The sequence below is a fragment of the Hylaeus anthracinus genome, unplaced genomic scaffold, assembly GCF_026225885.1.
Source record: "Hylaeus anthracinus isolate JK02 unplaced genomic scaffold, UHH_iyHylAnth1.0_haploid 11981, whole genome shotgun sequence".
In the NCBI taxonomy this organism is placed as follows: Eukaryota; Metazoa; Arthropoda; class Insecta; order Hymenoptera; family Colletidae; genus Hylaeus; species Hylaeus anthracinus.
The window spans coordinates 5,293,599-5,321,477 of NW_026534329.1; the positions used below are offsets into that span (position 1 = coordinate 5,293,599).

Consider the following 27,879-nt stretch of genomic DNA (forward strand, 5'->3'; position numbering starts at 1 on the left):
ACTTGATCATTGATCGTTTAATTAAATTGAGGTTGAACTATTATTGAACTATTATTTTCGATTGATTTCAGATGGAAAGTTTCATCTGCTGCCCACGGGCGAACTCCTGGTCCACAGTCTGGAATTCAGCGATCAGATACACGGTTACAGGTGTCGAACAATGCATCGACTCACTAGACAGGTCGTCGTCAGCTCCGTGGCCAACGTCAGGATAGCGGGTAGGTTCTCACTTTCGCTACGAAAACCCGAACAAAATGGTGGGACATAACATTCAATCAATCTCATAAGTATTCGAATCTGTTTTTGTATCAGTTACGATATTGCAGTAATAAAAATACCCTATTCCATTTTCAAAGAACGCCAATGACCTTGAAATCTCGAAAAATAGACCCCTCGTGCGTACTCTTGTTTTAATTACGTGTTCTATCATTTTGTTCGCTACTGTAATTGGTTCGTCGACAGAGGGTCGCGGATTTTTTGCAATTACTCGCTGCATTAATCGACCTCCTCCACAGTCTCCACTTTTCTTGCAGATCACAGAGGGGTGATGCCTCCGGTGATTCTTGAAAACTCTGGCGTAGTTCACGTCGCTCAAGATGAATCAACGTCATTAGTTTGCGTGGCGCAGGCCTGCCCCACTCCCGAATATCGGTGAGTTTCTATCGCGAAGATTAATTAAGGCAATCTCGTCGGACGTCCAGGGGCTGGGTCGGCCGAGATAGATACACTTTTATTCGCGAGGGGGTTGGTTAACCGACTGGCAAACATAAATTAACGCGATTACAATTACGGAGCGATAATTATTTAGGCAATCGATAACCGATTCAACGTTTGTCCGCGAATTTAATATCGGCATCATTCCGAGCCGTATAAACGAATTTAATGCAGTGTTTGCGCGAGGTAAACTGCAAAACCAAAGCAACGATCGAAATCAATTGTTCGTCTAACAGAGGCACGACGATCCTCGTTGACGAAGGAAACACAGTGATCCCTCTTATGACGCGCTACTCGGAAAACACGGTTTCTCTATGACACGGTTTTACTGGCACAGACGTCATTGTTGACGACAATTAATTAGGTTATTTGCTTGGTACTAAATGCTCATTGTTGTTGTAATTTGTGTTTTTGATGACATTCCGAAACATTCACTCAAAACAGTTATCCAATCAAAGTCACTTATTTCGGTGAAAAATATGGTAAAGTACAAATGAAGAATAAAACAATATTAGTTCATCAATTAACGAATGTACAAGGCCCTATGGTATCGATTCTAAGAATTCATTATTTTGAAAACCATGCATAAATGTATCACGTAGATCGATGGTTAGGTACATTACAATGTTGTTAACTATGTTACAGTCGAGTGTGCGTATGATCCATCGGCGCTTGCTGTGGTTGCGAGAACTTTAGAGTTTACTATGTCTTGCTACGCTATTTAAACTAATTTGCATAATTTTCTATATCAGAAACTTGCGAAGATATTCGCGTTAAACTTCTATCATATATTTTGGAGAAATTATTTCGTGCATTTAGGGTAGTAAATCTTGGAAATAATTAGGCGCGAGTTATTCAGTGTGCGTTTTTGGTTTGTATTTAATTTACCTAACAAAGAACGATATCAAATGTGAGGAGTAGTAAATTTCATTTCTCGTATTCATACAAATTTAATACCCAAAGATTTGTTTACTTAGGCAATTGGTAATAACTCTAAAAAATTGATCAAAACGTTGCATATTATTTGCCAATTGCGAATGATATTACGAAACGAGGAATTAATAATTATTTAATCTAGAGTGTGGATGGGGGGAGCGATTCATTTCGTAAATTATTGCCGATTACAAACAGCATTATCCACATGTAAATAAAAACATGTTTACTGAACATTTTAATTAGAAATTCAGACACGGAGAATTGTTGAGATGTAGTTCAAATATAATTTAATTTGGTCGATAATTCAAGCACAGATATGATTCGTTAGTTCGAAAGCGTGTTTGAGTGTTTTTAATAACCATTTTTAGTGTTTTTTGAAGTTCTCCTTGAAATCACATGAACCAATTGCAAATTCAACGCAATCATGCACGTATAAATGTACCAAATTTCAATAGTTTATGCCAAGTACTTTAACTGCAAACAAATCATGAAACATTAACAATTCTTTTATCCGAATAAAAATGTTGTCTACCTCGGGTACGAGTTAGTAAAAATTTCGTTTGCTTCCCGAGAACTTACCCATTTTCCAGCGAGGCTTCAATAATATTGTCTCGAGGCTGTGCATTGTGCGCGCGAAAAAATCATACGACTGCGTCTTTGTACCTTTGAGACGAGCGTTCCAAACTCGTTTCCATCCATCGTCTCGCGCGCGAAGACCAGCATCCGTCTGTTCTCGGCGCTTTTGGGACACTCGGAAGGCGATAAAAGGGGAACCCGAGAAAATGCAAAAAAAGGAAGCAAAACGGGCGAAGAAAGCGCGTTTCTCTCTAATCTGTCGATTCGTCTTCTTCAAAAAAGAAAAAAAGAAAAAAAATTGGAAGGGAAGAGGAAAAGATAAAAAAATATTACGTGGATTTCTCGGACTCGGAGGAGGGGAGCGGATGGGACAGAAAAGAGGAAGAAAGGAGAGAGCCAAAGGAAGATTGAAGACGGGAATATTCGAGGTGAATGGTAAGCGAAGGAATAAGGACTGTGCGCGACTTTGATCGAGGAAAAGTGGGAGCACTCGAACGTGAAACCTCGCGAATGGAGCACAATCGGAAACTCTCCATGTCGCTTCGGGTCTACGAGGAGCCTTCTATTCCGGGACCCCTTTTTCTCTCTTGGGATTTCCGGATCTCCTTTTCCCGTTGGTCGCGTAGATATATCTATATGCGCTGGACACGAAATATATCTGAGATGGATGAAAATTTATTGGCAATATTTGTGACCAAGGCGCACTATCGAGGGGACGAATTGTGAAATACCTCGTGAACATCTCCAAAGACGAGTAGTTCGACGTTACGCTATTAACACGTTGGTCGCTATGTTACATAGTGAGCCAAGCAGCGATTCTAGCTAATAAAAATGAATACTTATCTTAGACAGCTTTCTATGCTCACTTTATTTGTATTAACATTTTTTTAAATTTCATACGCTTACTTGTTTTATATATAAACTTACAATTTTACTTACTGTTTAGTGTAAAAACATCTGTGGAAAAATTAAATCTAGAGCTGTGAAGGTAGTTAGAATACCCTTTTCAAATAACATACTTGTTTTTATTTTCAATGCTTAAATCAGATGTACTAAACTTCTTAATTATTTTTTGGTTCAATCTAAACTAGGTCTGAAGAGATTAAATATTTTCCTAGCCGTCGGTCCTTGGATTACGAAACACTTTCAATCTAATACCAACGCGCCCTATTTCTAAGAATTTTGTTTCGATGCATTGAAGTATGACAGGACCATTAGAGGTAGCAATGTCACGTAGTCCGCTTTGCGTCGTAGTTTCTGTACACTCGTAAGTATCAACTATGACGCTGGTTGGAGCAATCGGCATAAGGGAAACCGTACACCGATTCAGGGAGCAAACTCGGTCTCGTTCGACGGTAATTTAGACCGTGTACAAATAGAAGCCATCGTACGTGATTGGCGCGAAATTGATGGCATAACGACAAGTTTCGCTCGATAGGAAAACCCTTGAACCGTCGTAACGGAACGGATAGATCGTTAAATTCTCGCCGAATGCGAAAAGTTCGAGCCACTTACGCGGATTACAAATGGACTTCCGGTTCGGTCCGCGGCTCGCGTCGTCGGTTCATTCGGGAACCAGTTCGAAAAGTAGTTCCGTAACTTGAATATTATTTTTCCCTTCCTGATCGAGAAATCCTAATGCGGCTCGGGTCGCGATAACTTCTTGCATTCGTAAAACTTCCGTACTGAAGTTCCTTGATGGATCCAGAGGCGTCACTTTTAGGGTGGGAAGTGACACCACCAAAGGGGGGATATTAAATGGGAGTCTGTGAAATCTTCTCTGTGGTATTTCAACAGACGATTATTATTTTTAAATTTAATGGCTTGTGGATGTTTCTGACTGGTTATGTTTACAGGCCTTTGTAGCTTAATAAATTGATCAAGATTGTTTAATGATAGAAAGGTTGCAGTATTTTTCAGAAGGATTTCTTTTTAAGAAGGAAGCATGATGATGATTTATCGTTTTTGTCAAATATATATAAACAGACCTACATACAGTCAGTCCCATAAGTATTCGTACCCTCTATATCTGTTAAAGACAGTCTACATTAAATGATTGGTTCCATATATCCAAATAATATGTACATTAATAAACTCTACGTATGTATATACTTATAATGAAAAATTTATTTGGTAACATGAAACCTATCGTTCAATCTAGACAAATTTCGTTAACAGACCTACATACGGCTACTCTAATAATACAAAAGAAGCATTCTGCATTGCGAAGAATATACAAAAATAAATTCACTGAATACTTTTCGCGTTATGAGAATCATTTTAGCGATCCAAGCAAACCGAATCCAAACAGATTCAAGCTTTCTAATTAAGCCAAAAAAAGACAAGGTCCGTACTATCGATAACCACAGGGTTAAAAAAATTATTTATAAAGATAGATTCCTTTTTAAAAACTAAAACAAACTGCAAACGTCGAGGGCTTGTAACATTTAAACAATTACAGAACCTGAAAAACGATGACTTGAACTCCTCCTGATTTCATATCGAGTACAAGATATATGAATATCATCGAAATCCTTCCAAAGGATTCTGCAGGATCTGATGCGGAAGGATATTGGTAGAGGCTGACATCGACCCTGGCGACGCCGCTGGATCCGTGTCCATCGCGCATCGAGCGGACTGAGAATAAATCGAGAACGAGGAAAGGATTGACGAAGTGAGAAACGACGAGGCAGCCTGAAGAGGAGCCCCAGAGATGATAAAAAGGGGATGGGAGAGGGAGGCGGAAGAAATCGGGATCCGTCGGAACGGTTCGAGGACCGAACGTGCTCCGAACCGAAGGCTGTCAAGAAGTTGGGAAAAGGCAAAAGAAAGCGGGGAATCTCGGGGATAAATGCTCGCGGTGGATGCGACTCGATGTCGTTTCTAGGTCGACGTACCCGAAAGCCAGTGAAATTGAAGCTCTCCCTCTGCGTCGCGGCCTGCCTCGCCATCTCCACGAGCCGCTTTGCCTTTCGATGAAAAATTATTCCTCGCCGGGGCCACGGCGATAGTGCTCTCCGGAAAATTGGGATAGCTCGCCGGCCGAACGAACGGAAACGCACGAAAATTATCTCTATTTTAGGGGAGAGTCGTCTTTTTCCCCGAATATTAAATCGTTCTTTATTTTAAGACTTCGAAAAACTATTCCTAAAGTACGTTCAATTTCCGTCGCACCAGAAACCAGAAAGACTCAAGATATTCAAGAATTTTTTTACTATTCGAGCGTTTTCTTTCACGCGCAGACAATTTCCATGCGATGTATTCCAATCGTCCAACTGCCCAACTATGCGAACGTATTATTATAGAATTCTTAAGGCTGTAATATTGGAACATTGTTATCGTACGAAATTGTTTTTGCATCGAATAGGGCGAATCGTTGGCGGAGGAGTATTTCTTCAGAGAGTGTTCGAGAAAGAAATGGCTAAACGTTATTTAATTTCCAGATGGTACGCGCAAACCGGTTCCGAGCCAATGCTGGTACTCTCTGGACCAAGAACTAGACTGCTTGGTTCCGTCCTGGCGTTAGAAGCTGTGACATTAGAAGATAGTGGAATCTATCGTTGCTCAGCGGCTAATCCTGGCGGCGAAGCCAGTGCTGAAATTAGGTAGCAATTTATTGCATGCATTCTCTTCGTAAAACTTCATAACGTAAACTCGATGGTTTCTTGGTGCAAGATATTGGGTTGTCCAGAAAGTTCGTGTCAATTTTTAAGAAAAATTCAAAGACACTTTCGAATTTTTGCCAAGTTTTTCAGTGAAAAATCAAAGGACACTATTCTCTTGATTGGTATTTAAGATTTTTTTAATACAGGGCTTCTTAAACTTTTTTCATTCACAACCCCATTTATGATTGTGATTTTTTTCGCAACCCCAACAATATGAAATAAAGATATGTTAATATTTTGTAATGATTTATTCATTAGGTAACAATATATATATATACATATGAAGAAATATAGTTTTAGAATTCGTTTAAAAACATACAAAAATATGAAATTAAAAATTGCACAAAAAGTTGTCAAATTGTATTTAACATAGTTACAAAAATTACATACCCTATTTTTCATAAAAACTGTATTTTTTGCAACAACATAAATAAAAGAGAATATTGAATATTTTACATTAAAATATCGCGACCCATAGTTCAAGAAGCCCTGCTTTAATAAATTAATGTTTTTCGCCAGCAAAAAAAAAAAAAAAGAAATTCTGCTTACTTTCACTTCTAATATATTTATTGAATTACATAGGTATCATATCGTTCCACGCCCTTTTAAGAAATATTCAGACTTGTACCCACCTACCAAAAATCGACACGGACTCTCCAGACAACCCAATAATTATTAAATTGGTCGAAATCTAAAACCAGCTGTAACGGGTCGAACAGTAGCAGATAGGGACAAATGTTTCCACGAACCTCTTTCGTCCCTCGGCGTGCTGAATTCAACCCCGGAAATTAAACCCTCGTTCCACGGAATACCCTGCGCGTTTCCTTTCCCTGGGCTCAAACAGTGGTAGACGTAAAGGAACGTGTTCTTCAGGCTCATCGTGACAGCCCCGTTGCACGTGGAAGTAACCCCGCCGTTGCTGAGCGTCCATTTGGGCGGTAATGCCGAATTTAGATGCGAGGTGAGCACGCATCCACAGGCAGGACCGCACTTTGTTACATGGTACAAGGACGGACGGCAGCTGCCAGGAACCGGCAGACAATCAGAATTATTGAGGCTCAACGGCATCGGTCGGGAAGATCGTGGAATGTACCAGTGTATAGTCAGACGAGCGGAAGGCGACACTGCGCAAGCCTCGGCCGAACTTCAACTGGGCGGTGAGTAACCGATATTTCACTCTAAAATTAAACTCACCCGATGATCCTTTATTTTTAATTAGATTTTCTTAAGGTTTCAACCTACCACGATGATATCATTACTTAAGCTTAACTTAATGTCAAACTATATAGAAATATATAAACATGCGTTCGATAATTAATTAATTATATAAAGTAAATCATTTTAATGTGTTTGAAAAACTGTAGTATGAGATATAATTGAACACCGTTGGTTATGTGTTTGAGGCTGTCATTTATGACTCAAACTTAAGGGTTGAAAACATAAAGTAATAAAGAGCACCCCCGTAAGAATTTATAAGCAAACTAAACCTTTGAGATTACCAAGCACGAGGTTATTACGAGCCATTCCAAACTACAGTACACTCGAGAGAAAGTCTTATGTTCAAAAGGGTGCAATTCCGATTTTGCAACGTTCCTGGAGAGGCAATCAACGAATGAAATTTTCAGGGCGGTAATCTAGTATTTCTTGGCTCGCGAAACACGGAAGTACGCGAATGCACAAACGCGCGTTCCCGTTCGATCCAATTCATTCGATCTCAATTACTGAATTCCACGTACTCAGCTTCATTTCGACTACGACTGCACAAAGGAAAATTACATGGAAAGTTGCCGCGGAGTTTCGATCGGAATTGCAGATGAGGAGGGCTTCCAATAGGTCCATGCACACGTATAAATTCACTTTTCCCGGGCGCTATCCACCTTTACCGTGGCACAAAGCGAATTAGGTCATTCCCGAAGATTCATTTTCCGCTGCCGGCGACTTCATCCTTTCCGTCCGAATTTACTCGGCACGGCCGCGATGCGAATACACTCGGAACGAGAAGAAGTGTCATCGATAGTTGATGAACAAAATTATAGACCGCAACAAGGAGCGAGGGGTAATTAGAAATTTCAGAAAATGTCATTTCTGGATCTTGATATTTTGGAGTAGGATATTTCAGGAATATTCCTAGGAAATTTCGAGGCGATTCGAGTGAAAATAAGGGAGTAATTCACCATCAAAACTTTGAATTCTTTTTTCTCGAACACCTACATTTTTCATATCTTTTCAAACTTGATACATTCATTTTACGCGTTTTTACTCGTTCATACAAAAAGCACTATACATATATCTGTTAAACAGCCAATGACGAATTGTTTATTCTTCTGAGAAATAATCTCTGTGCCAGTTCGTTGCTACACAATTGGGAAATATTGTGACGTTTTGGTAATGCGTTGATGAATAAAATAGTCGGCGTTTCAAATATTACTGGACTATGTATCGCGAATAATCTTAAACAAAAAACAGAAATGCTTCTTAAGAATACGCGGGACCGTCATTTTGGAAACGTCGATTTCTCGCTCGAAAGGGTGACAAAGGTTGAATTCCCTTGCTTTATCGATTCACGAGAAACCCTTGATTGGTCCTCGAGATACTTTCACCTAATCGATACGGCCAAGAGGACGCAGAGGTGACGTGTCAGGATTGACACAATGCAGGGCGTGAAAGCGATAGGTGGGGCATCGGAATCGGTAGTCAGCGTTACCGATCGCATTACAGGGAACTCGATTATCGTGGAAAGAGCAAGTCGACCACGTGGCCCGTTACGTCGAGTGCGAGGGCTCCGCTTTGAAGTGGAGAAGGCTTCTTTTACGGCGCTTTAGCTCCTCTCCAACCCCTCCTGCTACCCCTGGCCATCCCTTCTTCCCCGTTGGTCCATGTGCCACTCTTTGGTAACCGCTGCACGCCGTCTCTCTCGCCCGTTTGCCCTATATCTGGACCGCCCACCTATGGATGAGGAACGTCGTATGAAAGAGGAACGTCCCGCTGGGCGAGGGATGCAGGGGCCGAAGCCAGCCAGAGGAGAGGGCCTTTGAAACAACAATGAAGTTAGCGTCTCTCGCTCGTCAGCGTCGGTAATGCACGGAATTTACGTCAAAGGGAATTCGAGCAAGCGGTGCCGCGGTAAGGACGTACACCGCGGCTTGGAAAGAGGGACGGAGACGGAGAACGACCAGCTCGTTGCAATTTCGCTACCAGCACAGAGCTAAGAGAGGGAGGAACAAGCTACACCCCGGCGCCCCCAATGTGGACAGTGTCGAATGACTTTTCCAGAACCTGGCGTGGTCTGAATGACACGTCTGATCCAATACGACTGTTTGTTTTTTATTAAAGTCCACATGTATAAAGGGCATTTAGATCCATATTGCAATCCTCTTTTCCTTTACAATATTATACAATCTTATCTCGTACATAATTTGTACATTCGAGTCTTTTTCTACTTTTTCAATATAGAATCTATTCTTTTTGTTCATTTAAGTTGTCTTACAATCCTTAAAATCCATAGAAAGTAATAAAGAAGGATGTAGATAGTTATTAATAGGTCTCATAGGTAAATATTAACTTGAATTTTCGTTCATTTCTGATCAAGCGATTCCTCTCTCGAGGAAGAAGTTGCATTTCATTTTCGACGCTTATAATATAATAAATATATCGTATCGAATACGAGTTTAGTTTTCGGATACTGTGGAAAGTTCAACAGTTACACTTGCCTCCGAGGATTCGATTTAAGATACCAACACGAGCAAGGAAAAATTGATTTCTTATTGCAGTCCCCTTCCATGTATTATATTTCAAGAAGTTACCGTACCGTGGACTGAAACGGGAGACGGAAACGGAGAACGACTCACCGAGCTCGTTGCAATTTCGTTACCAGCAAAGAGCCGAGGGGATTGCAGGAGGGACAAGCTAGCCTCTAATGCCGCGAACCAAGGGGCTAACGGTGAAAACTGGAAAAAAAAAGTCGTCGCTGACGAGTGCTTTGAGCCAAATCGGCGCAAAACGAATCGAGTCTCGATCGTCAGTCGATATTCTTGAAACGAGATTTTTACCTTTCGCCAGGACGCGGGTTTCCATTTTCACGGTTTCACGTGGCCTCCCCCCACCCTCCAAAAAAAAAAAGGGAGAGAAAAAACCAGGAACGAATTTGCGTATATTAAAAACGCGAGAAGCCGAGCGCTGAATATTACGTTCCTGTTGAAATTATGGGGCACGATGCATTATGAAATTTCTCCCTACCCCCCGATGCGGCTGCATGTGCCTCGTATTTTCTCGACGAATGAAGATTAACGTTTTCGAAGATGTACATTAGAGCTGGGGTAGCAGCGGAAGTTTTGAAATTTTTCTGTGTCAAATTTCGGAGTTCTTCACTCAGAGAAGTAGAACTCGAGAGCTTTTAACGTTACCGTTGCTTGTATCTAAATATTTTTATAAATGAGGCTTTAGAGTTTTGAATTTTGGTTTAATACCAAATTTGGTGGGAGTATTTGAGTTTAAGATAAATTTTTACACCGATTTTTCGACAATTAAACGTGAAAGACGATGTTTAAGAGTTCATCTATGCTGGACTTTTAATCTTCTAGTCTTCATTCCCTGTCAAACTAATCGTCAGATGCACGAGTATTCCTGGCAGATGTCACTCAAAAATAGCACGTTACGAAAGTCCGTATCATACACTCGGCCCTTGATGTTCCCCTAACAAGAACAAAGACACCCCTGGTTTGCCGAGCCTTTCAGGGTTCTTGTTCACGTTACGTATAACGCGTTAAAAATAACAATTACGAAATGCCTGACGCTATATTACTAATAAAGAGTCTCGCCTAATATCACGTCAATTTTTAGGAAACTTGGTACAGAGGTAGAGTATTAAATAATATTAGATGTGAAAATCTACCCTTGCATTTGCGAATGAAATATCTACGTAATTAAATCTCTCGTACACCGACGGGGATTCAGGAAAATGATAAATATGAATCATATTTGGTTTTTATCAAACAGTAACATGGCTCGAATAGAAAGTATAGTTCCGAGCAGAATTCCACGTGTGATAGGATATTTATCTACAGGAAGTCTCTAAGGATATAGGGTAGGGGACGACTTCTGGATGGACCCATTGTTCTGTTTTCTATTGGCTTGTGATATGTGAAATGTCCATTCGATGGTAGCCTCCCTAATACTCTAAAGGGAATTGTAGTCGAGTCAGATACACGTCAAACTGTCAGGAAACTCGCAGAACAGGTTGGCGTGAACGCTGTGATAGTTTCCAGACACCCGAGAGAAATTGGTATAGCCAAGAAGCTTGAAAAGTGGACACGTGAGGCTCGATGAGAATCAAAAGTCAGCCCCCCTCCTCGTCCTTTTGATTCTTTTTCTCGTGTGGTCGTCCCCTTGCTATTTCTTATCATCATGCATTCCAAATAAAACAACCCCTTTGCTTCTTCTACTTTTGTCTTGCGCCACTTTGATGTCTTTGTCATTTTTCTCCCTTATTCTAGAAACTCTATGATTTTTGTTTCTTTTCTATAATTGTCAATTGTTATGTTTTGTAAACATTGGTTCACTACTCTCAGCCATCTGACATCTAATATAGCTGTCCCTAATCAACGTACATCTAAATACCGATCTCTTTTATTTCATTTAGCGTTAGTTCAAATTGTTATCTGTAGTTAAAGACATCATTAAAGAAACTCGAAGGGAACGAAGGTGAAATAATATTTATCACTTATAAATTTAACTTAACGTACAAATAATCAGTTACACGAAATTCAAAGTTTTAATGAGATCGTTGAGATCGACAATCCTAAAGTTTAACCCTTTATTTACTCAATTTTCTCACGGTATTGTATTAATTAAACGCTTTAAAACCTATTATGACTCTCAAATCCATTTCTGTGAAGATCGTTCTTAATTGTTGGATGGCAGCACAAGCTTTTTTTTGGAAGCTTGTTAGAGACGACTTTACAAAATGGACGCATAGATTTTAAAGACATTTGAGAAATTCAGCGAATAAAGGGTTACAAATATTTCGTTCTAATCTCGAGAGATACAATTACAACGAAAATATAGTACCCTTTGAGCCATCGATCCTTTCCCCAACTTGGTTCACCCTATATTTTAATTCCGATTACAACGTGACATTTTTTAAACGAGAGAGTAGGAATCTTATTTTCAAGCCTGCAGAAACGTTACTTTGTTCACGCGCATAAATATCGCGAAAAATACGAATTGATATTTCAATTTCCGAATTGTCGAGAATCAATGATCCAGAGGCTCTCGTGACTTGCTTCGCGCGCTGTTCGACACGCCCAGCCCGCGTCTTTTTTATCGCGCAATTTTCCGCGGCAAGCAGACAGAATAAATACCACCCGGGTATCCTCCGTTTCACCAAAGTCCGAGAAATGAGTTTCTCGCGGTCTCGCGAATACGTATCGGCGATCGCTCGGAGGCATCGAGACGAGGTTCATCAATTTCCTCACGGATCGGCGGGCACCGTCTGCGGAGCATATCTCTATATATACCACCTAGACGAAAGCACTCCAGCTATCTCTTCCTCTCCGTCTACCTCAGCCGACTTATAAACGACGGAACTGTCCTTTGTAACGCGACGCCCGAGCATTTTTAATGACGACGAAATCGACACTTTTAATTATGAAAAGTCCCTCCTCCCCCGTCCCCCCCCCCCCTGTTCCGTCCCGCGTCGCACGAGAAACCCGACTTCGATCTTGGACTTTCGTACCTTTGCCATCCACGGTACTTTCCCTCTTTCTTTCGTCGACGACGCACACCCACGGCCATCTCCCGTTCCCTTCGTCGTGTCGTCGAGATAGAAACATCGAGAGAAAAAAAAATATTCACCGCGCTTCCGTCGCAGCGAGCCCATTGTCTTTCGTTTTCTATCGCGATGCGCGGCAGGCGTGGCGGCTTTCAGAATCAAGAATCTCTCCCGTGGTCTTTCACGCTCTTGCCTCTTGTTCTTTCTTCTCTCCGGCAAACGGGAATTCTACTTTCGTTGATATCCAGGTCCGCGACGCAGGAGCGTATCGTTCTTAACGAGATGGATTCGATTGCGTCGCGGTCATTGTACCGCGCGAATGGCTGGGATTGATCACTGACTCCGCTGACTTTTATCTTTTCTTCTTTCTTTCTTCTCTCTCTTTTCTTTTGCCCACGTCCCACGGTCCCTTTTCATACGCGACCCGAATGGAACTCGGCTGATCGAAACCACGAACGTGCGCGGACGTACGGCCATTGAAAATGATTTGTCTCACCTGTTGTATTTCTCTCGACGTTTCTTTCGGGTGAGCTTCGAGGTCCCCTGTTAATTCGAATGAGTGTTTGATGCCGCGATGACTGGATAAAAGTGTGCCTGACGGAAAATGAGGGTTAGCAGGATACGTATGTGGTGGATGTGTTGGCTCGCGTGATGGATTAATGTAAACGTCGAAAGTATCGGTGATACGTCGGAATTTTTGACAGGCGAATTGATTTAACGGAAGGAGCTTCTGTTTTCTTAACGATGTAGGGTTTAAGGAGGTGGACCATTATGAGACCACTTTTAACACTGTGTCGTTCGGTGGCACCACTGGTTGCTTGCTTGGTTATTTTAAGTGCGTAACTGTCGCTTCAGTTATTGCACCGATACGTACAATTCTTACTATTTTTCATAGAATACGATTATTGTATACAATACGATTGCAGACAATACAATTACTATTTTTCTTGACGTTACTTTGTCTTACATAACTCCTTAATTTTGGTTTTAGACGCGCCACCAATGCTGCTGTACTCCTTCATCGAGCAAACGCTGCAGCCTGGACCTGCCGTATCCTTGAAATGCTCTGCAGCAGGAAACCCTACGCCGCAAGTCTCTTGGGCCTTGGATGGCTTTCCCTTGCCAACCAACGGAAGGTAGGGCACCATTTAATTACATTTAATCGAATACGTATCATCGTATTCAAACGAATAAGAAATTAAAATACGTACCGAGCGTTGAGGCTGATGAGATTCGCTATCTACAGCACAGCATGATAAATATTCATAATTGAATCTTGTCGGATTGTATTATTTTATCTTAAAACCCCAGACCTAACCCAAACAACCCTAATAGCTTCTTAACCGCGACGAAATGAATTATGAATTTCACTTCTGATCCCCGAAAATGACCTAAAATTAAATAATCCAAATGATGATAGAACCTACTCGAAGATCAAAATGGAAACCTTTAAATGGTAAGCCACAAATCAAACAAAATCTTGCGAGATAACCAGATCAAAAGAAAAGACGCGGGAACTCATTGAATCTAATACCAGCCACGGTAATAATATCATCGATTTACGATGCCGGTCGCGGTAATAACAATATCGACTTTATTACGCCGAAACTGCCAATACAAGAGATACTTACACGTCTATAAAAATAGAACAGCGCGCAATAACGTAACGCGCTATATTCAGCACAAATTGCCGCCGTAAAACCTAATCCCCGTAATGAAAGTCCGTCGACGAACATCTTTATATCCGACGCGTCGATGGAACGCTGAGGCAGAAGCCGAAAGCTCCGTCCCTTGTTCGGAACGTCGCGCGCGAACGCACGGTGTCATAATTCACAAAGGATCGTTCTAACGCGTCCTCGATGCCTCGTAATTAAAACGCAATCTCCCGTCGTCGATGGCCGCGGCCGCATCTGCAGCGGGGCCAATTTCAATTTCGAGTGCAATATCCAGCCAAGGAGCCGGGGATATTTATTGCCAAAGGCCTGGAGAATGGAAACTGCGAGGCGCGGGGGACGGACAGGATGATACGACGACGCGAGGTTCTCGCGCGGTTTAACGACTGATAGACATAAAAGACGTCCTGTGATTCTTCGGCTGGTGCCGTTTTATCGCTCTCAACCATTTCCTTCCCCAACTACGGGAAACGGCCCCTCTCCTCTCGTGCATCTATCCGCAGCCCCGGGCGAAACGCGACCGATTCGCTCGTGGAAAATGTTTGCCATTTTATTCGCGTACAGTCGGAGGCGGATACGGACTAATCTCGAGGCCCGAGGATGATCGCCGCGATGAATCCCGAAATGGTACGAGTTCGTTGACAATTGTTTGCGGAAATAGGCTTCTTGCTTCTCGATACATTAATTTTCAAGCTGTTCTCTCGGTTTTGAGAGGCAGAGATGTTTCAGAGTCGGGGAGGTAGAGAAGGTGGAGGGTAGAAGGGAAAGAATTGTTGAATTGAGGGTTAACAGTAGGGAATAGAAGCTGAAAAGTGGACATTGGGGAGTAATGAGTTAACTCCGAATGTTTATGCGTGTATGGAAAGTGAACATTTAGGGACATCTTTGAGAAATGCAAAAATGGAACACAATGAAAACAGTCGGCCCCATAAATGTTTGTAACATGTCCTTTAACGAAATTTGTTAACCTATTATTCAAATTAGACAGAGTTCTTTAATAAACGTAGAGGGTACGAATACTTATCGGACTGACCGTACATAAAGTATCAACGACAATGTACATGTGTACCATTCAAAACAATGAAGCATACTTTCATTCAAGTTTCAATCCATTTTTCGTATCTGTAAAAATATGAATTTGCATAAACATTCGCAGTCTGATGTGGTGACTAAAAAACGGAAAATAGAAAGTAATGAACAGAGACTACAGAACAAAAAATAGTCCATTTTATTAAACTAATAGATAATAGATAAGCATGTAAACGGTACGTAGTAAAAAATTGCGTATCTTCGAATTCGCGTTGACTCGAGAGCTCTCTGTAAACGGAATTAATGGTTTTATTGAAATGCCTCGTTCCATTCACGCATCGCAACGCTGTAATTAAAAACTACTTACTGCAACGTGCAGCGAATTGGACGTCGAAAATTACCTGTCCGGTGGAAGCAGAGTTAACCGTTAATTTGCAAACTTTGGTTAATTATTAACTTTGATTGAAATTTAGTTCGCAGTACCCGTGTCAATTGATAACTGTTAAATATGGCTTCCGTTGGCCTACTTTTCCGATGGAACGTCTGTGTCAATGCTAACAAGGGGACTCCGCAGCTGTTACACCAGAGTCTTTAATAATATTTAGAAGAATGATGAAATTTTGGGATATATTGTGCTTTGAGAAGAATTTTTTTAAGAGTAATTAAGAAGGCTTGTAATGCAAGAGTCTTTAAATTCAAGTCTGGGAATCGGAACCTCGTAGAATTTAATTTCAACGATTGTTTAATGCATCAACGTAATATTTGAACGTTGATATGTATCTGTATTAAAAGGTAATTGGATTGGTTTCGTCACTGTCGATAACTCGAATACTGCCAGACCTGATCCCGACCACACAGTGAAAGCTATACCCAACACCCAGAGCCATAAGACAGGATTTAGTCTGTTACGAGTTCGTGAAACTAAACACTAATGATCCCAAGGCATGAAACTCGAACCCACCCAGGTCAGATTCGTGGCGTCCTATACGGGAACTTGGTGGGATTTTAGGTGTCCAGGAGAATCCAGGGGGAGCTTCGTGGTTACGGAGGACTCTGGAGAGTTGCGGAGTATGGGAGGATTTAGAGCAGTGTTTCTCAAACATTACTGACCGCGGCTCACTTGAAAAACAAACGTAACCCCATTTGCATATTAACCCATTCCATAACTGCCTCTTTGTCGATGTCATTTTACAGGAAATGAACCCACAAATGGCACCCCTAAAATGTCAAAATATGCATTAGTGGACTTTAAACTTATCGCCATTTGTTAATTAATTCAAATTACGAATTAAGTCGAATGAAAATTGAAATTATAAAGAAGAATATTAAATGCCGAAATAAAAGTAACTGTTCCTCGTGTTTCAATACGAATAAAACCATTATAAACTGGAAAATAGACCGTTAAAAGTTTGAAACAGCTAGAATTTTGTTCCTGGTTCCATCAACGCTATTTAATATTCATGACACATCCACTATTTTTCATTCTATTTTTGTTGAACGTAATAGCAAACTAAATTGGATGTTAACAAATATTTCCCAAACCCTCCGTATTCGAACCACGACGTAGCGAATATTATTTTCTTTTTCAATGCGCAGAAGTCATTTTCGTTGCAATTATAATTCTGATTAATTTCACACAAAGGTCACACATACAGCGGTACGCTGAGTACACGCGTACTTCTTGCTGTTTAGAGTGAACATTGTGCGACACGTTTCATTGAAAAAAATTCCCGTTTCGTGTTCAAAGGTTCGTCATAGGTCAATACGTCACAGTCCACGGTGACGTTATATCGCACGTCAATATCAGCCACGTGATGGTGGAGGATGGAGGGGAATACTCTTGTACGGCCGAAAATCGTGCCGGAAAAGTCACTCACGCTGCTCGCCTCAACGTTTATGGTAAAATTAACATTCAATTGATTATTGAAGCTCGATAATGAAATACTTGCTTAGATATAGAACACTTCCTCCTGAACAATTTCTCTTTGACGTTTCTACGTCACTTTATTATTAAACCGTAGACATTTACGCAGATTTATATTGTTGCGGTTTCAGATGTAGAATTCAGATTTAAATGAAAGTATGTTTTATCGTTTGTGTAGTATAATATCCAGTTTATTGCTGATGTGTTATATATTTTTGCATTTTTACATATCTTCGTAAATTTTCGGCATGTTTGCATTCGCTATTCATGCATAAATATCCGTTTGTATATTATTTTCTGCTTTTTTAGTTTAAGTTATTTAAGAACAAAATGCTGATTTAAACATCAAAAGCTGAACAAGTGAACGTCTACTCTATACTAAGCATTGCGTAACGCGAAATTCTAAAGGAAAGCGAAGAAAGAAGTAGTATTACCCCGTATGTGGTCAGACAACGTCACCGAGGTTGATTCCTTGCCTTCGTTCGGTCGAGGATATTCAATACTAGTTTTTCTGCGTTCAAAATTTATACAGTAGAGAAAATAAGAAAACTATCACATACTTGAAAAGTAATGAATAATAGAAAGAGATTTTTAAAGCTGTCTATGATAATTTCACGGGAATGTAACTTGATATAAATTAGTTTCTCTACGAATACTTATTACTAGACGGCGGATCTTTATGCAAAATAAAATCTTTGCAAACATACTTACAAAAATTGAACCTAAATAGGAATTTATTTCACTCTGAATATATATTATAATATGAACTTTACTTTCAATATTTTTTTTTTATATTATCGCATATCGTGTGTATTTGAAGTTTCTTACAAATTCAAATTTCCTATAAATGCATAAAAATCCGAAGACTGCTTATAACACTGACCGTATATGTGGAATTCCAAAAACGACCTCCTCACAGTCATTCGTTTTCTTTGTTAAGAAATATTCATTTTGCTGGTATGTCGACCAAAAAATCAAGCATACATGTTGGCAATGGTTAAATAGAGTGTCTTCTAATTTTAGCCACCAATGTCACAGTATTCTCCCATTTTAGGACTTCCATACATCCGACTAATCCCAAAGGTGACCGCGGTGGCTGGCGAGACTCTTCGCCTGAAGTGTCCAGTCGCAGGTTACCCCATCGAGGAGATCAAGTGGGAACGAGCTAATCGCGAGCTGCCGGACGATCTTCGTCAAAAGGTCCTCTCGGACGGTACTCTGGTGATCTCGAGCGTGCAGAAGAAGGGCGACGCGGGGGTGTACACGTGCTCGGCGAGGAACAAGCAGGGCCACAGCGCGAGAAGATCAGGCGACGTGGCAGTGATCGGTAAGGCCTCACGTTCGATTCCCTATTCTACGAGCTGTTACAGGTGACCCGAGAGTTGCGAGCGATACGAAGCGACGGGAAGCGAACTGGACCAAGAGGACTCGAACTCCGTCGCGCGTCGTAAGGTCCATTTGCTGGAAAAGCAACCGATAAGAAAAAGGGGGATGAATTTTTAGGCTTCCATGACGAGCGGACGACGGCTTCCCGTGGATGTCGCGTTTATCCTCGTCTATGCTTCTCGTGTTCACGAGCTGTCGTTGTTGTTATTATTCCAGTTCCTCCCAAAATTAGCCCATTCACGGCAGATCGTGATCTTCACCTCGGCGAACGAACCACGTTGACTTGCTCGGTGACAAGGGGCGATCTGCCACTCTCGATCTCCTGGCTCAAGGACGGACGATCGATGGGCCCCTCGGAGCGTGTCAGTGTGACCAATATGGACCAGTACAATAGCATACTGATGATTGAAAGTTTATCTCCAGATCACAACGGCAACTACTCGTGCGTGGCCCGTAATCTGGCCGCAGAGGTATCGCACACGCAGCGGCTTGTGGTTCATGGTAATCCTCCTCTAGGCCCCCTTCACTTTTGCCCGACGACCGCCTGACCGCCCGAAATCTGTACGAGTGACGATCGGTATGCGTGCGTACACGGTTTGCCCACACTCGAGAATGAATCGCGTGAGGATCTCGAATCGTTGATCTCACACATGACTACATATGTATATATATATACATATTCGTGGCGCATCCAGAGCGACGTGTCCACACGTTCACAAGTTTGCTTACTCGACCTCCTAGACCACCGGTGTCTGACGTTTGCGCTGTTTGCCGCTGTAAATAGCTTTCGACGTTGAGAAATCGATGAGAAACTGTGGATCGCACAGCCCGTTCGGTTCTTACGCGTTCATTCGAGAAGGATTTTACTACGACGCCTAAAGACGTCACACAGGAACGTAGAGACCTGGTGACGCGTTCTCGATGACAGCTCACGCTTAGCGTGGCTCCATCCTCCTGCACGAGACCTGCCACGTCCTATACAACGTCCTTCGTCCTTGCGTCCACCTTTCGAAACGATGTTCTGCTTGGCTGAAAGCTGTTGTCTGTTTCGACAAATCGATAATTCCATCGAGATAAAAGAAATTAGAGTTTTTTCTACGAAATTGACGGTGATTTTCGAAGGGTGGACGGACTTGCTAGCTCTTGCGTTGAGAACGATCGTATGCTGCGTGAGTGTGCGATGCCATAATTATGTGTACAAGGTGTTTTAAGGGCGGCAGGGGCAGGTCCGCGGCGGGGCCACCCTCTCTCTCCTCTACATTGCTACGTTACTATACTGCCTCTATTGTACATATTCTACGTATATATATATACATATTATATTCTATATATATCTATACATATACATGGACGTACTACTGTCTATATAATATATATATACATACCGCTATTATGAACCGTATATATATATATATATTTACATATATATATAAGAACACATGTACCTGGTACAAAAAAATGGTTCTTGCGTTTTTTTTGGTGCCATCTTTTTCTCGCTCTCACGTATGGTTCTCTCTTCTCTCTTGACCTTTTCCAGTACCCCCTATTATTGAGCCATTTACGTTCCAAGAGGGACTATCCGAGGGGATGCGGACGCGGACGGTGTGCGGGGTCGCGGCGGGTGATCCACCCCTGACCATATCCTGGCTAAAAGACGGCCAAACCCCTTTCCCGTTGCCACCGACACTGGCATCCGTCGCAAACATCTCCCAACTGGATCCTTACTCAAGCCTCCTCAGTATAACGAACCTCGCGGCCGAGCACTCCGGCGACTATACCTGCGTCGCCGCGAACCCCGCCGCCGAGGTCAGGTACACGGCCAAGCTACAGGTAAAAGGTAACTAGATGATCGGCGACCCTTATCCATCATGGTCCCGGCGCCCTTTAACCCTGACCGCTGTGCTCATCGATCTCGACGAAGACGTGTTCTCGATCCATCCCGTGTCTCGTCAACCGCGAAATCGTCCCAACCATTACTTTCCCTTTGAACCGTATTTATGTTCATCGGGCACGTTCGCGTTAGGGTGTTTCTTTTTACTAAGCTAAATTTCGCGTTACCCGATTCTCGCGTTTCCTCGGGGCGCGGGTTCGGTCTGATTTTTATTTGGCCATTATCGAATTATTTAGAAGCGAGACACCGAGAGTACGTTGTCTGTTCTCGGAGGTTAAATGAGGGTTTATTTTGAATTTAGTTTGAAGTACAGGTAATCGATACAGGGACTATTATTGGGAATACTGCAGACGGTCAGTTCTATAAATATTTGTACCCTGTAGGTCTGTTGAAGAAAATTCGAAATTAAGCGACAGATTTAATGTTTACAAATAAATGTTTTGTTAGAAATGTGTACATGAATATGCCTTATACTTGTATGTATTTGTAATGTGTAATTTGTTTGGGAAACATCGAACCTATTATTTTATTCAAACAAATTTCTTCAATAGACTGGTGTTTCTTCAGTATACGACGCGGATTCAAGCCAGAGGTCGAATTTCATTCTAAATTATAATGCTTGTACCGTTTACCAGAGTTTTTAATTAGGTTTTTCAACTCGCAAGCAATAATTGTAATTTTATTTCAAAAGTATGTTTCGTGCGGAAGTTGTTTGGCCTCGAGGAGGACATCGCGTGGTTTAATTTTGTTGTTTCATAGTGAAAACGACGAGTACACTAACATTAACTAACATTTTTTCAATGTAATTAATAATTTGTTTTAATTGCCAGTTTTAATACTTTCAGTATTATTTCTGAGTACTGTTGAAAGTATAGAAATGTTTGGAGAAAGAGAAATTCAAAGTTCAATATTTTGTTATAGGAAAAAAATTCTCTTGTGATCGCATCATGACGTACAGTATTATACTTCACACAATGTCCCTTTCGAAACCAAACCCTTTTTGTTTCTCTCTCTACCAATCAATTATTCGATTGACCTATTTTAAAAGCCCTCGATCTATCATTTCGAATCTACACACGTCTGTATATTCTACAAACTGCCTTTTTGGAAAAGAATACCTTTTGTGCATTAAAATTGGCACGACGAATAACAAGTAATTCTGACGATTAAATACAAATAAAAAATCCAAAAATCACTTCACTTAACAATATGTCGTCGAGGTCGAAGCCCGTCCCAAAGAACCCGATTAAACGCTACATCCCGAAGAATCCATCGAATCCTCCCTCATTATTATCGTTATCATCGTCCGTTAACCATCGTCATGCCATAACGCTTACTAACTCGAATCCTGCGTCACCAATCGTTATTCATCGAAGCGTTCTCGCCCGGATTAAAGACGATCAAATGAACAAAATCTCAATAAAACCTGGAACAATTCACTTAATCGTCCGTTGCAGAAAAAAAAGAAGGAAAAGATTAAGTCTGTTTTTCCCAGCGAGATCACGCGGTTCATCGCGAATACTCCCTTAGCCATCAGAATTCTCCACGATCCCCTTATCCCGTGGTTCCCTCCCTCAGACACAGTGTGTATTACATTTACGTTGCTTTGGCTCTCTGGGAATGCGTCGGTATCTCGTGGACCCCCCGAGGTTTGCTTGACTTGACCGAATAATAAAGGTAACAGTTTGCACCTATCCTTATTTTACTCATTTTTTAACCGGAGCAACCAACCAACCAACCAGCAAAAATTAACAAAGAATGAAACGATCTGTATTACAAAACAAAAAAAAAAAGATATGAAAACTCTGGCCTGCGTGCGTGCGTGTATGTGAGCATTACACACATTATCTGCATGTTTTTCTTCTATTAAGTATGTAGCGATGAAGTTTTCTGTCTGCATAAACCTTACGTGTTTCGCTCTATCTGTCTGTCTCACTCTCTCTCTCTCTCTCTCTCTCTCTCTCTCTGTACATATTTAAACTTACCTATTATACTTAAGTGTTATTTGATCACCCGAGAACGAGCACGCGCCACTCTGCTCACGACCAACAACAACAAAAAAAAAAAAATAATCTTCACCAACCTATGCGCTGGCTCTCCTTTGGGCTCGTTGGAAGGCAACCTTTTTTAATTACACTTCTGCATGATCTCTCACTGTCTTTACTATCTGTCACGCTCTTTTTTATCTTCCTTTGCCGCGAAGGGAACCGCGGGGCACCGAGAACGCGACGAGACGTTCGTCTACCGAACCGTGTACCCTCCATTGCGTTTCGTTCTTTGAAACCAATCGCGAAGAAAATTCAACGATCTTCTGAGAGTGTCCACAAATCGTAGCGACATTAGAATTACGATTTTTCAAACGAATAAACGCGTGCCCCGATGTTTCCACGCGACACGGTAATGTAGGCTAGTAGTACGTATTTATTATTAATTAAATTCGTATTCGTCGAACTAGTCGTTAGAAGCGGGTACTTATATATATCTATATATACATATATATATTATTATTCGCCTCTCCACGATATATCTTTCGGACTTCCGCCGACATGCTCTCATTCCGTAACCCCTACACGTCCCGATCCGATATTATGCGTCTTTTCTTCCGAGAGTTCTACTTGTTTCACGAGTATAGCACACACGTACTCTCTGCCGAACACACACACTACATACAGATATATTACACGTACATATATATATCTATATATATATTATATTGTCGCACGCGTTAAATGCGTGGCCGGTATTTGCCGTCTTGTAAAACGTTGGATCTCCCACTCACAGTATCTCGCTTGTGCAGCGTTTTTCACCACCGTAAAAAGTAGAACCCGCCAAACAGTACACCCGAATAAAAGACAAAATGCCTTGAAAAAAAAAAAAAAAAATAACTCTCGACAGGTCGATGCGCGGCGTACCGACGTACAAAGATCACAGCGAGAATCGACACGTCCGGGCAGTTACGCATTAGACGATTGCACAATTAGTGGCGATTTCGTTTTCTTTCTCTTTTCTTTACAAGCATAGGCTAGTCACGTTACAGAGTCTCGATAGATACAGCTTCGTTATTGTGCACCACTTGACTGTTTCGTTCTCTGGTTGTTTCCTTTTTCTTCTATTTTTTTTTTTCTTTTTTGGTCGTTCGTTTTTTGATCGAATGGGTTATCATTGTACGTTCATGGTGTTACCGAATCGAACCGCTTACTGGCGATCCCACCGTAGAAGCAAAAGTCCGGTCGTTTGATCCGCGATGAAAGATCAATCGAGAATGCAGCGTCGCAGGAACGCCTTCATTGAATCTAGACGAAAAGGACGCCTCGCATCGACCACGTGAACCCACCTCCATACTGTACCCCGAAACCCACGTACCTTCATTCACTTTGTCTTAATGTCTCTGTCACTATTCTCATGAACGTGAATTGCCATCCACCCTATAAGCAACGGAAACTTGAGATCGTCAAAATTTGTACAGCGCGGTTATGTCGATGTTTTTGATCGCGTTTGTAGACATTCGTCTCGAGCCACGATTGCATTCGAAGGAACGATAAGACACTCGTCGACGTATGGCGACCGTTTCTATTCTCTCTCTCTCTCTCTCTCTCCTTTTTTTTTTATTTATTTTTCCTTACTTTTGTACAGTGTATTTCTCGTTGTACATAGCGATTCCGGTGTCTGTTTATACCGATCGCGGCGCATCGTCGACGAGCTTGTCCTTCTGTGACCGCGCTTTTCACGACTCTATTCACGACGTACCTGTCTTTGAATCGCTAACGACCAGTGAAAAAAAAAAAAATATTAGACTGGAGACCAACGACGGATTCGTTTAAAGCTTAGCGTGGTGGTTTCCAGTGCCGCCGCGATGGATCGTGGAACCCGTGGATGTTAGCGTGGAAAGGAACAAGCACGTGGCTATGCATTGCCAAGCCCAGGGTGTGCCCACACCCACCATCGTTTGGAAGAAAGCTACGGGTGAGAAAAATATTTAATATTCAGGGTGGATAACGAGACAGAGCGTTTAAGCCATGGGAATCTGTGATAAGGTTGAATCTCCCACTTCATATTACGCGATGAAAATTTTCATGTAGTCAAGTAATCAACTTGTTACCTATTACATTTAGGGCTAACAATGACCGATACCTTTTTATTCAGAATTCGATACTCTACCATATTTTTGTATGAAAAATATAGTATTCTATTTAAAAAAAACGAAGTTGTTCTTTAAATCTCCGAAACGCCTCCACCTGTGACAAAAATGAATGCACTATGTAGCGTATCCTTTTAAACCATGTAACTTTTGTATATAACATTTTTCCGTGCAACGCATATTTTGGAAGTTATAAAGGTGTACACGTTGCACCCTGTATTTATTTAACATAGGGTTTCATACGCCGTGATATCGGATTTGTACATGAATAAACAATTATACGTTGATTCTGAGAAGGAGGATTAATTTACATGTATAATCAACAAATGTTTAATTCGTTCGGACATCATTAATGTAATATGCAGAGCAAACAAAATATTTAGCCAGGTGCGAGATACAGGGAGAAAAATTAAGTAAAAATGTAATTAATATGATATGAAGTGCGAAGGATATATTGATAAAAATCCTAGGTAAACTAAAAATTAAAAAGTGAAGTGAAAGAATAATTAACACGTTGACTGCCGCGCGCATTTTACGTGGTTTGCCCATGGCGCTAACAAGAATTGCCGCCACGTTGTCGTCGGCCACCGGTGACCTCCATGGCAGTCGACGTGTTAATATAATATTAAAAGTGAATAAAATTTGAAAAAAGTCCATGACGCAGTCTTTAACGACTATTTTAACGCTTTTCTAATTGAAGTAAAATAAACTGTTCGAAGTTTAGAGCAGATTGCTGATCATTGCAATCTTGAATAGGGCACGATGTGGTTTGTCTGCGAAGGTCTGAAGCACCACCCCAAAATAACGAGGAAGTGAATTGATTGCCCCAAGCCCCAAGCTCTATCCCCACGATGTAATGACAGTTTGACCATGCATTGGGGACAAACCACCCCATCAAGTCTGCTCTAGATTAGATCTCGAGACCATTAATAGTCAATTCTATTAAGTTCTTACTCAGAATCCTATTACTTAAGCCACGGTGATACCCCTATTTGCACCGTGTTAGCGCGGTTCTTAACGATTTGTCATCATTGCCACGCAGGAAGCAAATCCGGTGAATACGAGGAGTTGCGGGAAAGAGCGTACACGAAAATTCTGAGTAACGGTACGCTGCTGTTGCAACACGTGAAAGAAGACAGAGAAGGATTTTACCTTTGTCAAGCCAGCAACGGCATTGGGAGCGGCATTGGAAAGGTGGTCCAGTTGAAGGTTAATTGTGAGTATGCAAATTCTGATCAAGCCTTTAGGCATCACGTACACCTAGAATAATTAAAATTCAAGCGATTTTGGTGCATTTTTCGAAGGTGACCGGTATCCTTTTACCGAAAAATTATCAAATTATTTAATTACCCTTTTTTTTTCATACGGGTACGTACGTTCTTCAGAAATTCGTGTAAATTGGTTATCTAACCCTTTGCGATTTAACCTTTCATAAGACGTGTTTGACTCGTGCTTTTCGTGTTAGACGCAAATTCTATACCACGAGGCTCACATGTTATTATAGTTTAAAGAGTTAATGCAATAAAATAATAGAAGCAGATGCGGTGGAGGATTTTGTGAATTATAATATTTTATTACTTCGACAGCATCGCCATATTTTGCGGCTCCTTCGAGACTCGTCACTGTGAAAAAGGGCGACACTGCGACGTTGCACTGCGAGGTACACGGTGACACGCCTGTCACTGTCACGTGGCTGAAGGGCGGAAAAATCGAGTTAAACCCCTCAACGAACTATCGGTAAAGCTAATAAGCGTAAATCTTCTTGAACGAGACTGTGACATTATTGAGAAGCTAGAGGATAATATACCTAAAATATACAATGAAAATACATAATACTCGTTTCATACATTCTCCAAACAAGGAAACTTAGATGACTTTCGTTCCAAATTTTCAGTCAATATTCTTTTAAACGCGTACTTAAAGTGAAACATTCTCATACCTTAACTCTCAGAATTCAAAATTAAATTCACCTTGGTAAATACTTATTGCGTAATTGAATTTCTCATGAATATCTTAATGAAGGGTTACAGTGAAACGGGAGGTAACACCAGACGGCGTGATAGCGCAGTTACAAATTTCCTCCGCTGAAGCGTCCGACAGCGGTGCATACTTTTGCCAGGCGAGCAATCTTTATGGTCGTGATCAGCAGCTGGTGCAACTCCTCGTGCAAGGTACGATAACTAACAAAACCGTATCGTAGCGAGGAGAAAATGATATCTACAAGAATCGTTCGCTAAGAACGAAGAAATTTTGTTCCATTGCAGAGCCACCACTGCCGCCAAATAATTTGGAAACCGCAATGGTTGCCAGTCGAAGCATCAACGTGAAATGGCAGCATAAATCCCAGGACACCAGCGAAGTAACCAAATATATTCTGCAATACAAAGAAGGCGATGGTGAGCATTATTTTATAGTTCGTTGAGGCTTTGATGATCCTGTGTTCTTGAAATTAAAAGCTGCTGAAGACTTGTAGGATTAAGCCTTTATTAAATACCGTATCCAATTTGGGAACATAGAGAAAACAACATTTACGAATTTAAATGAGAAAAGTCTGCTTCGTGTCATTTATAAGTTATTAAAGTCATTTAGTTCTAGGAGCATTACAAATTCAGTTACTTGTTGTTATAGCTCCAAACATAGCTTAGATCTAACTCAAGTATAACCCAGATCATGCAATATTTATAGTATAAGTTTTCAACCACTGAAAATTAATTTAAAATTAATTGAATCGTGAAAGGTGGAATGTGGCAACAGCAAGAATTCACCGGACCGCCTCTCCCGTACGCTGCCCTCATAGACGAGCTGAAACCAGCTACTAGATACACTATTCGTGTAATTGCTGAAGGTCCAGCTGGCAGATCGGTGCCCTCTGCAGAGCTAGTCGTCAGAACCGAGCCACAAAGACCCGCCGGGCCACCGATTAATCTTACAGCGAGGGCTCTGTCTTCGTCTGAAATCTTAATCACTTGGTCGCCACCCGCGCTTGAACTGAGACACGGAGACATCCAGGGATTCAACGTTGGATACAGAGAAACTAGGTAATCGCATTGAACCCGGCTAGTAAATCTCCCACGCTGATCCTACTTCGAGTGAACCCTACAAATTCACTGAATAATTGTACCCCGTTCTTGTAAAAAATGTTCTCAATGATTTTTGTTTAAACAGAAAAATTTACTTA

The 27,879-nt window shown here is 41.3% G+C and overlaps 1 protein-coding gene across 11 annotated transcripts in view; it reads left to right on the top strand.

The window, feature by feature from the left end:
* The window catches only part of LOC128885774 (cell adhesion molecule Dscam2-like), a 146,937-nt gene that overhangs the window by 110,944 nt on the left and 8,114 nt on the right, over positions 1–27,879 (top strand). For 8 of the 11 annotated variants that reach the window (XR_008459657.1, XR_008459658.1, XR_008459659.1 and 5 more), the window contains exons 4-17: positions 72–218; positions 534–651; positions 5,670–5,831; positions 6,765–7,048; positions 13,652–13,796; positions 17,110–17,261; positions 18,341–18,613; positions 20,210–20,509; positions 24,407–24,526; positions 25,744–25,917; positions 26,288–26,438; positions 26,724–26,872; positions 26,966–27,097; positions 27,439–27,739. Coding sequence is in view for 8 of the 11 variants with exons in the window: in XM_054140029.1 (XP_053996004.1) it covers positions 72–218; positions 534–651; positions 5,670–5,831; positions 6,765–7,048; positions 13,652–13,796; positions 17,110–17,261; positions 18,341–18,613; positions 20,210–20,509; positions 24,407–24,526; positions 25,744–25,917; positions 26,288–26,438; positions 26,724–26,872; positions 26,966–27,097; positions 27,439–27,739 (2,608 nt within the window). In the remaining 3 variants the exon portion in view is untranslated. Of the gene's footprint in view, positions 1–71; positions 219–533; positions 652–5,669; positions 5,832–6,764; positions 7,049–13,651; positions 13,797–17,109; positions 17,262–18,340; positions 18,614–18,888; positions 19,174–20,209; positions 20,510–24,406; positions 24,527–25,743; positions 25,918–26,287; positions 26,439–26,723; positions 26,873–26,965; positions 27,098–27,438; positions 27,740–27,879 lie in introns of all 11 variants that reach the window. The other 3 variants (XM_054140030.1, XM_054140035.1, XM_054140036.1) reach the window with 2 other exon arrangements.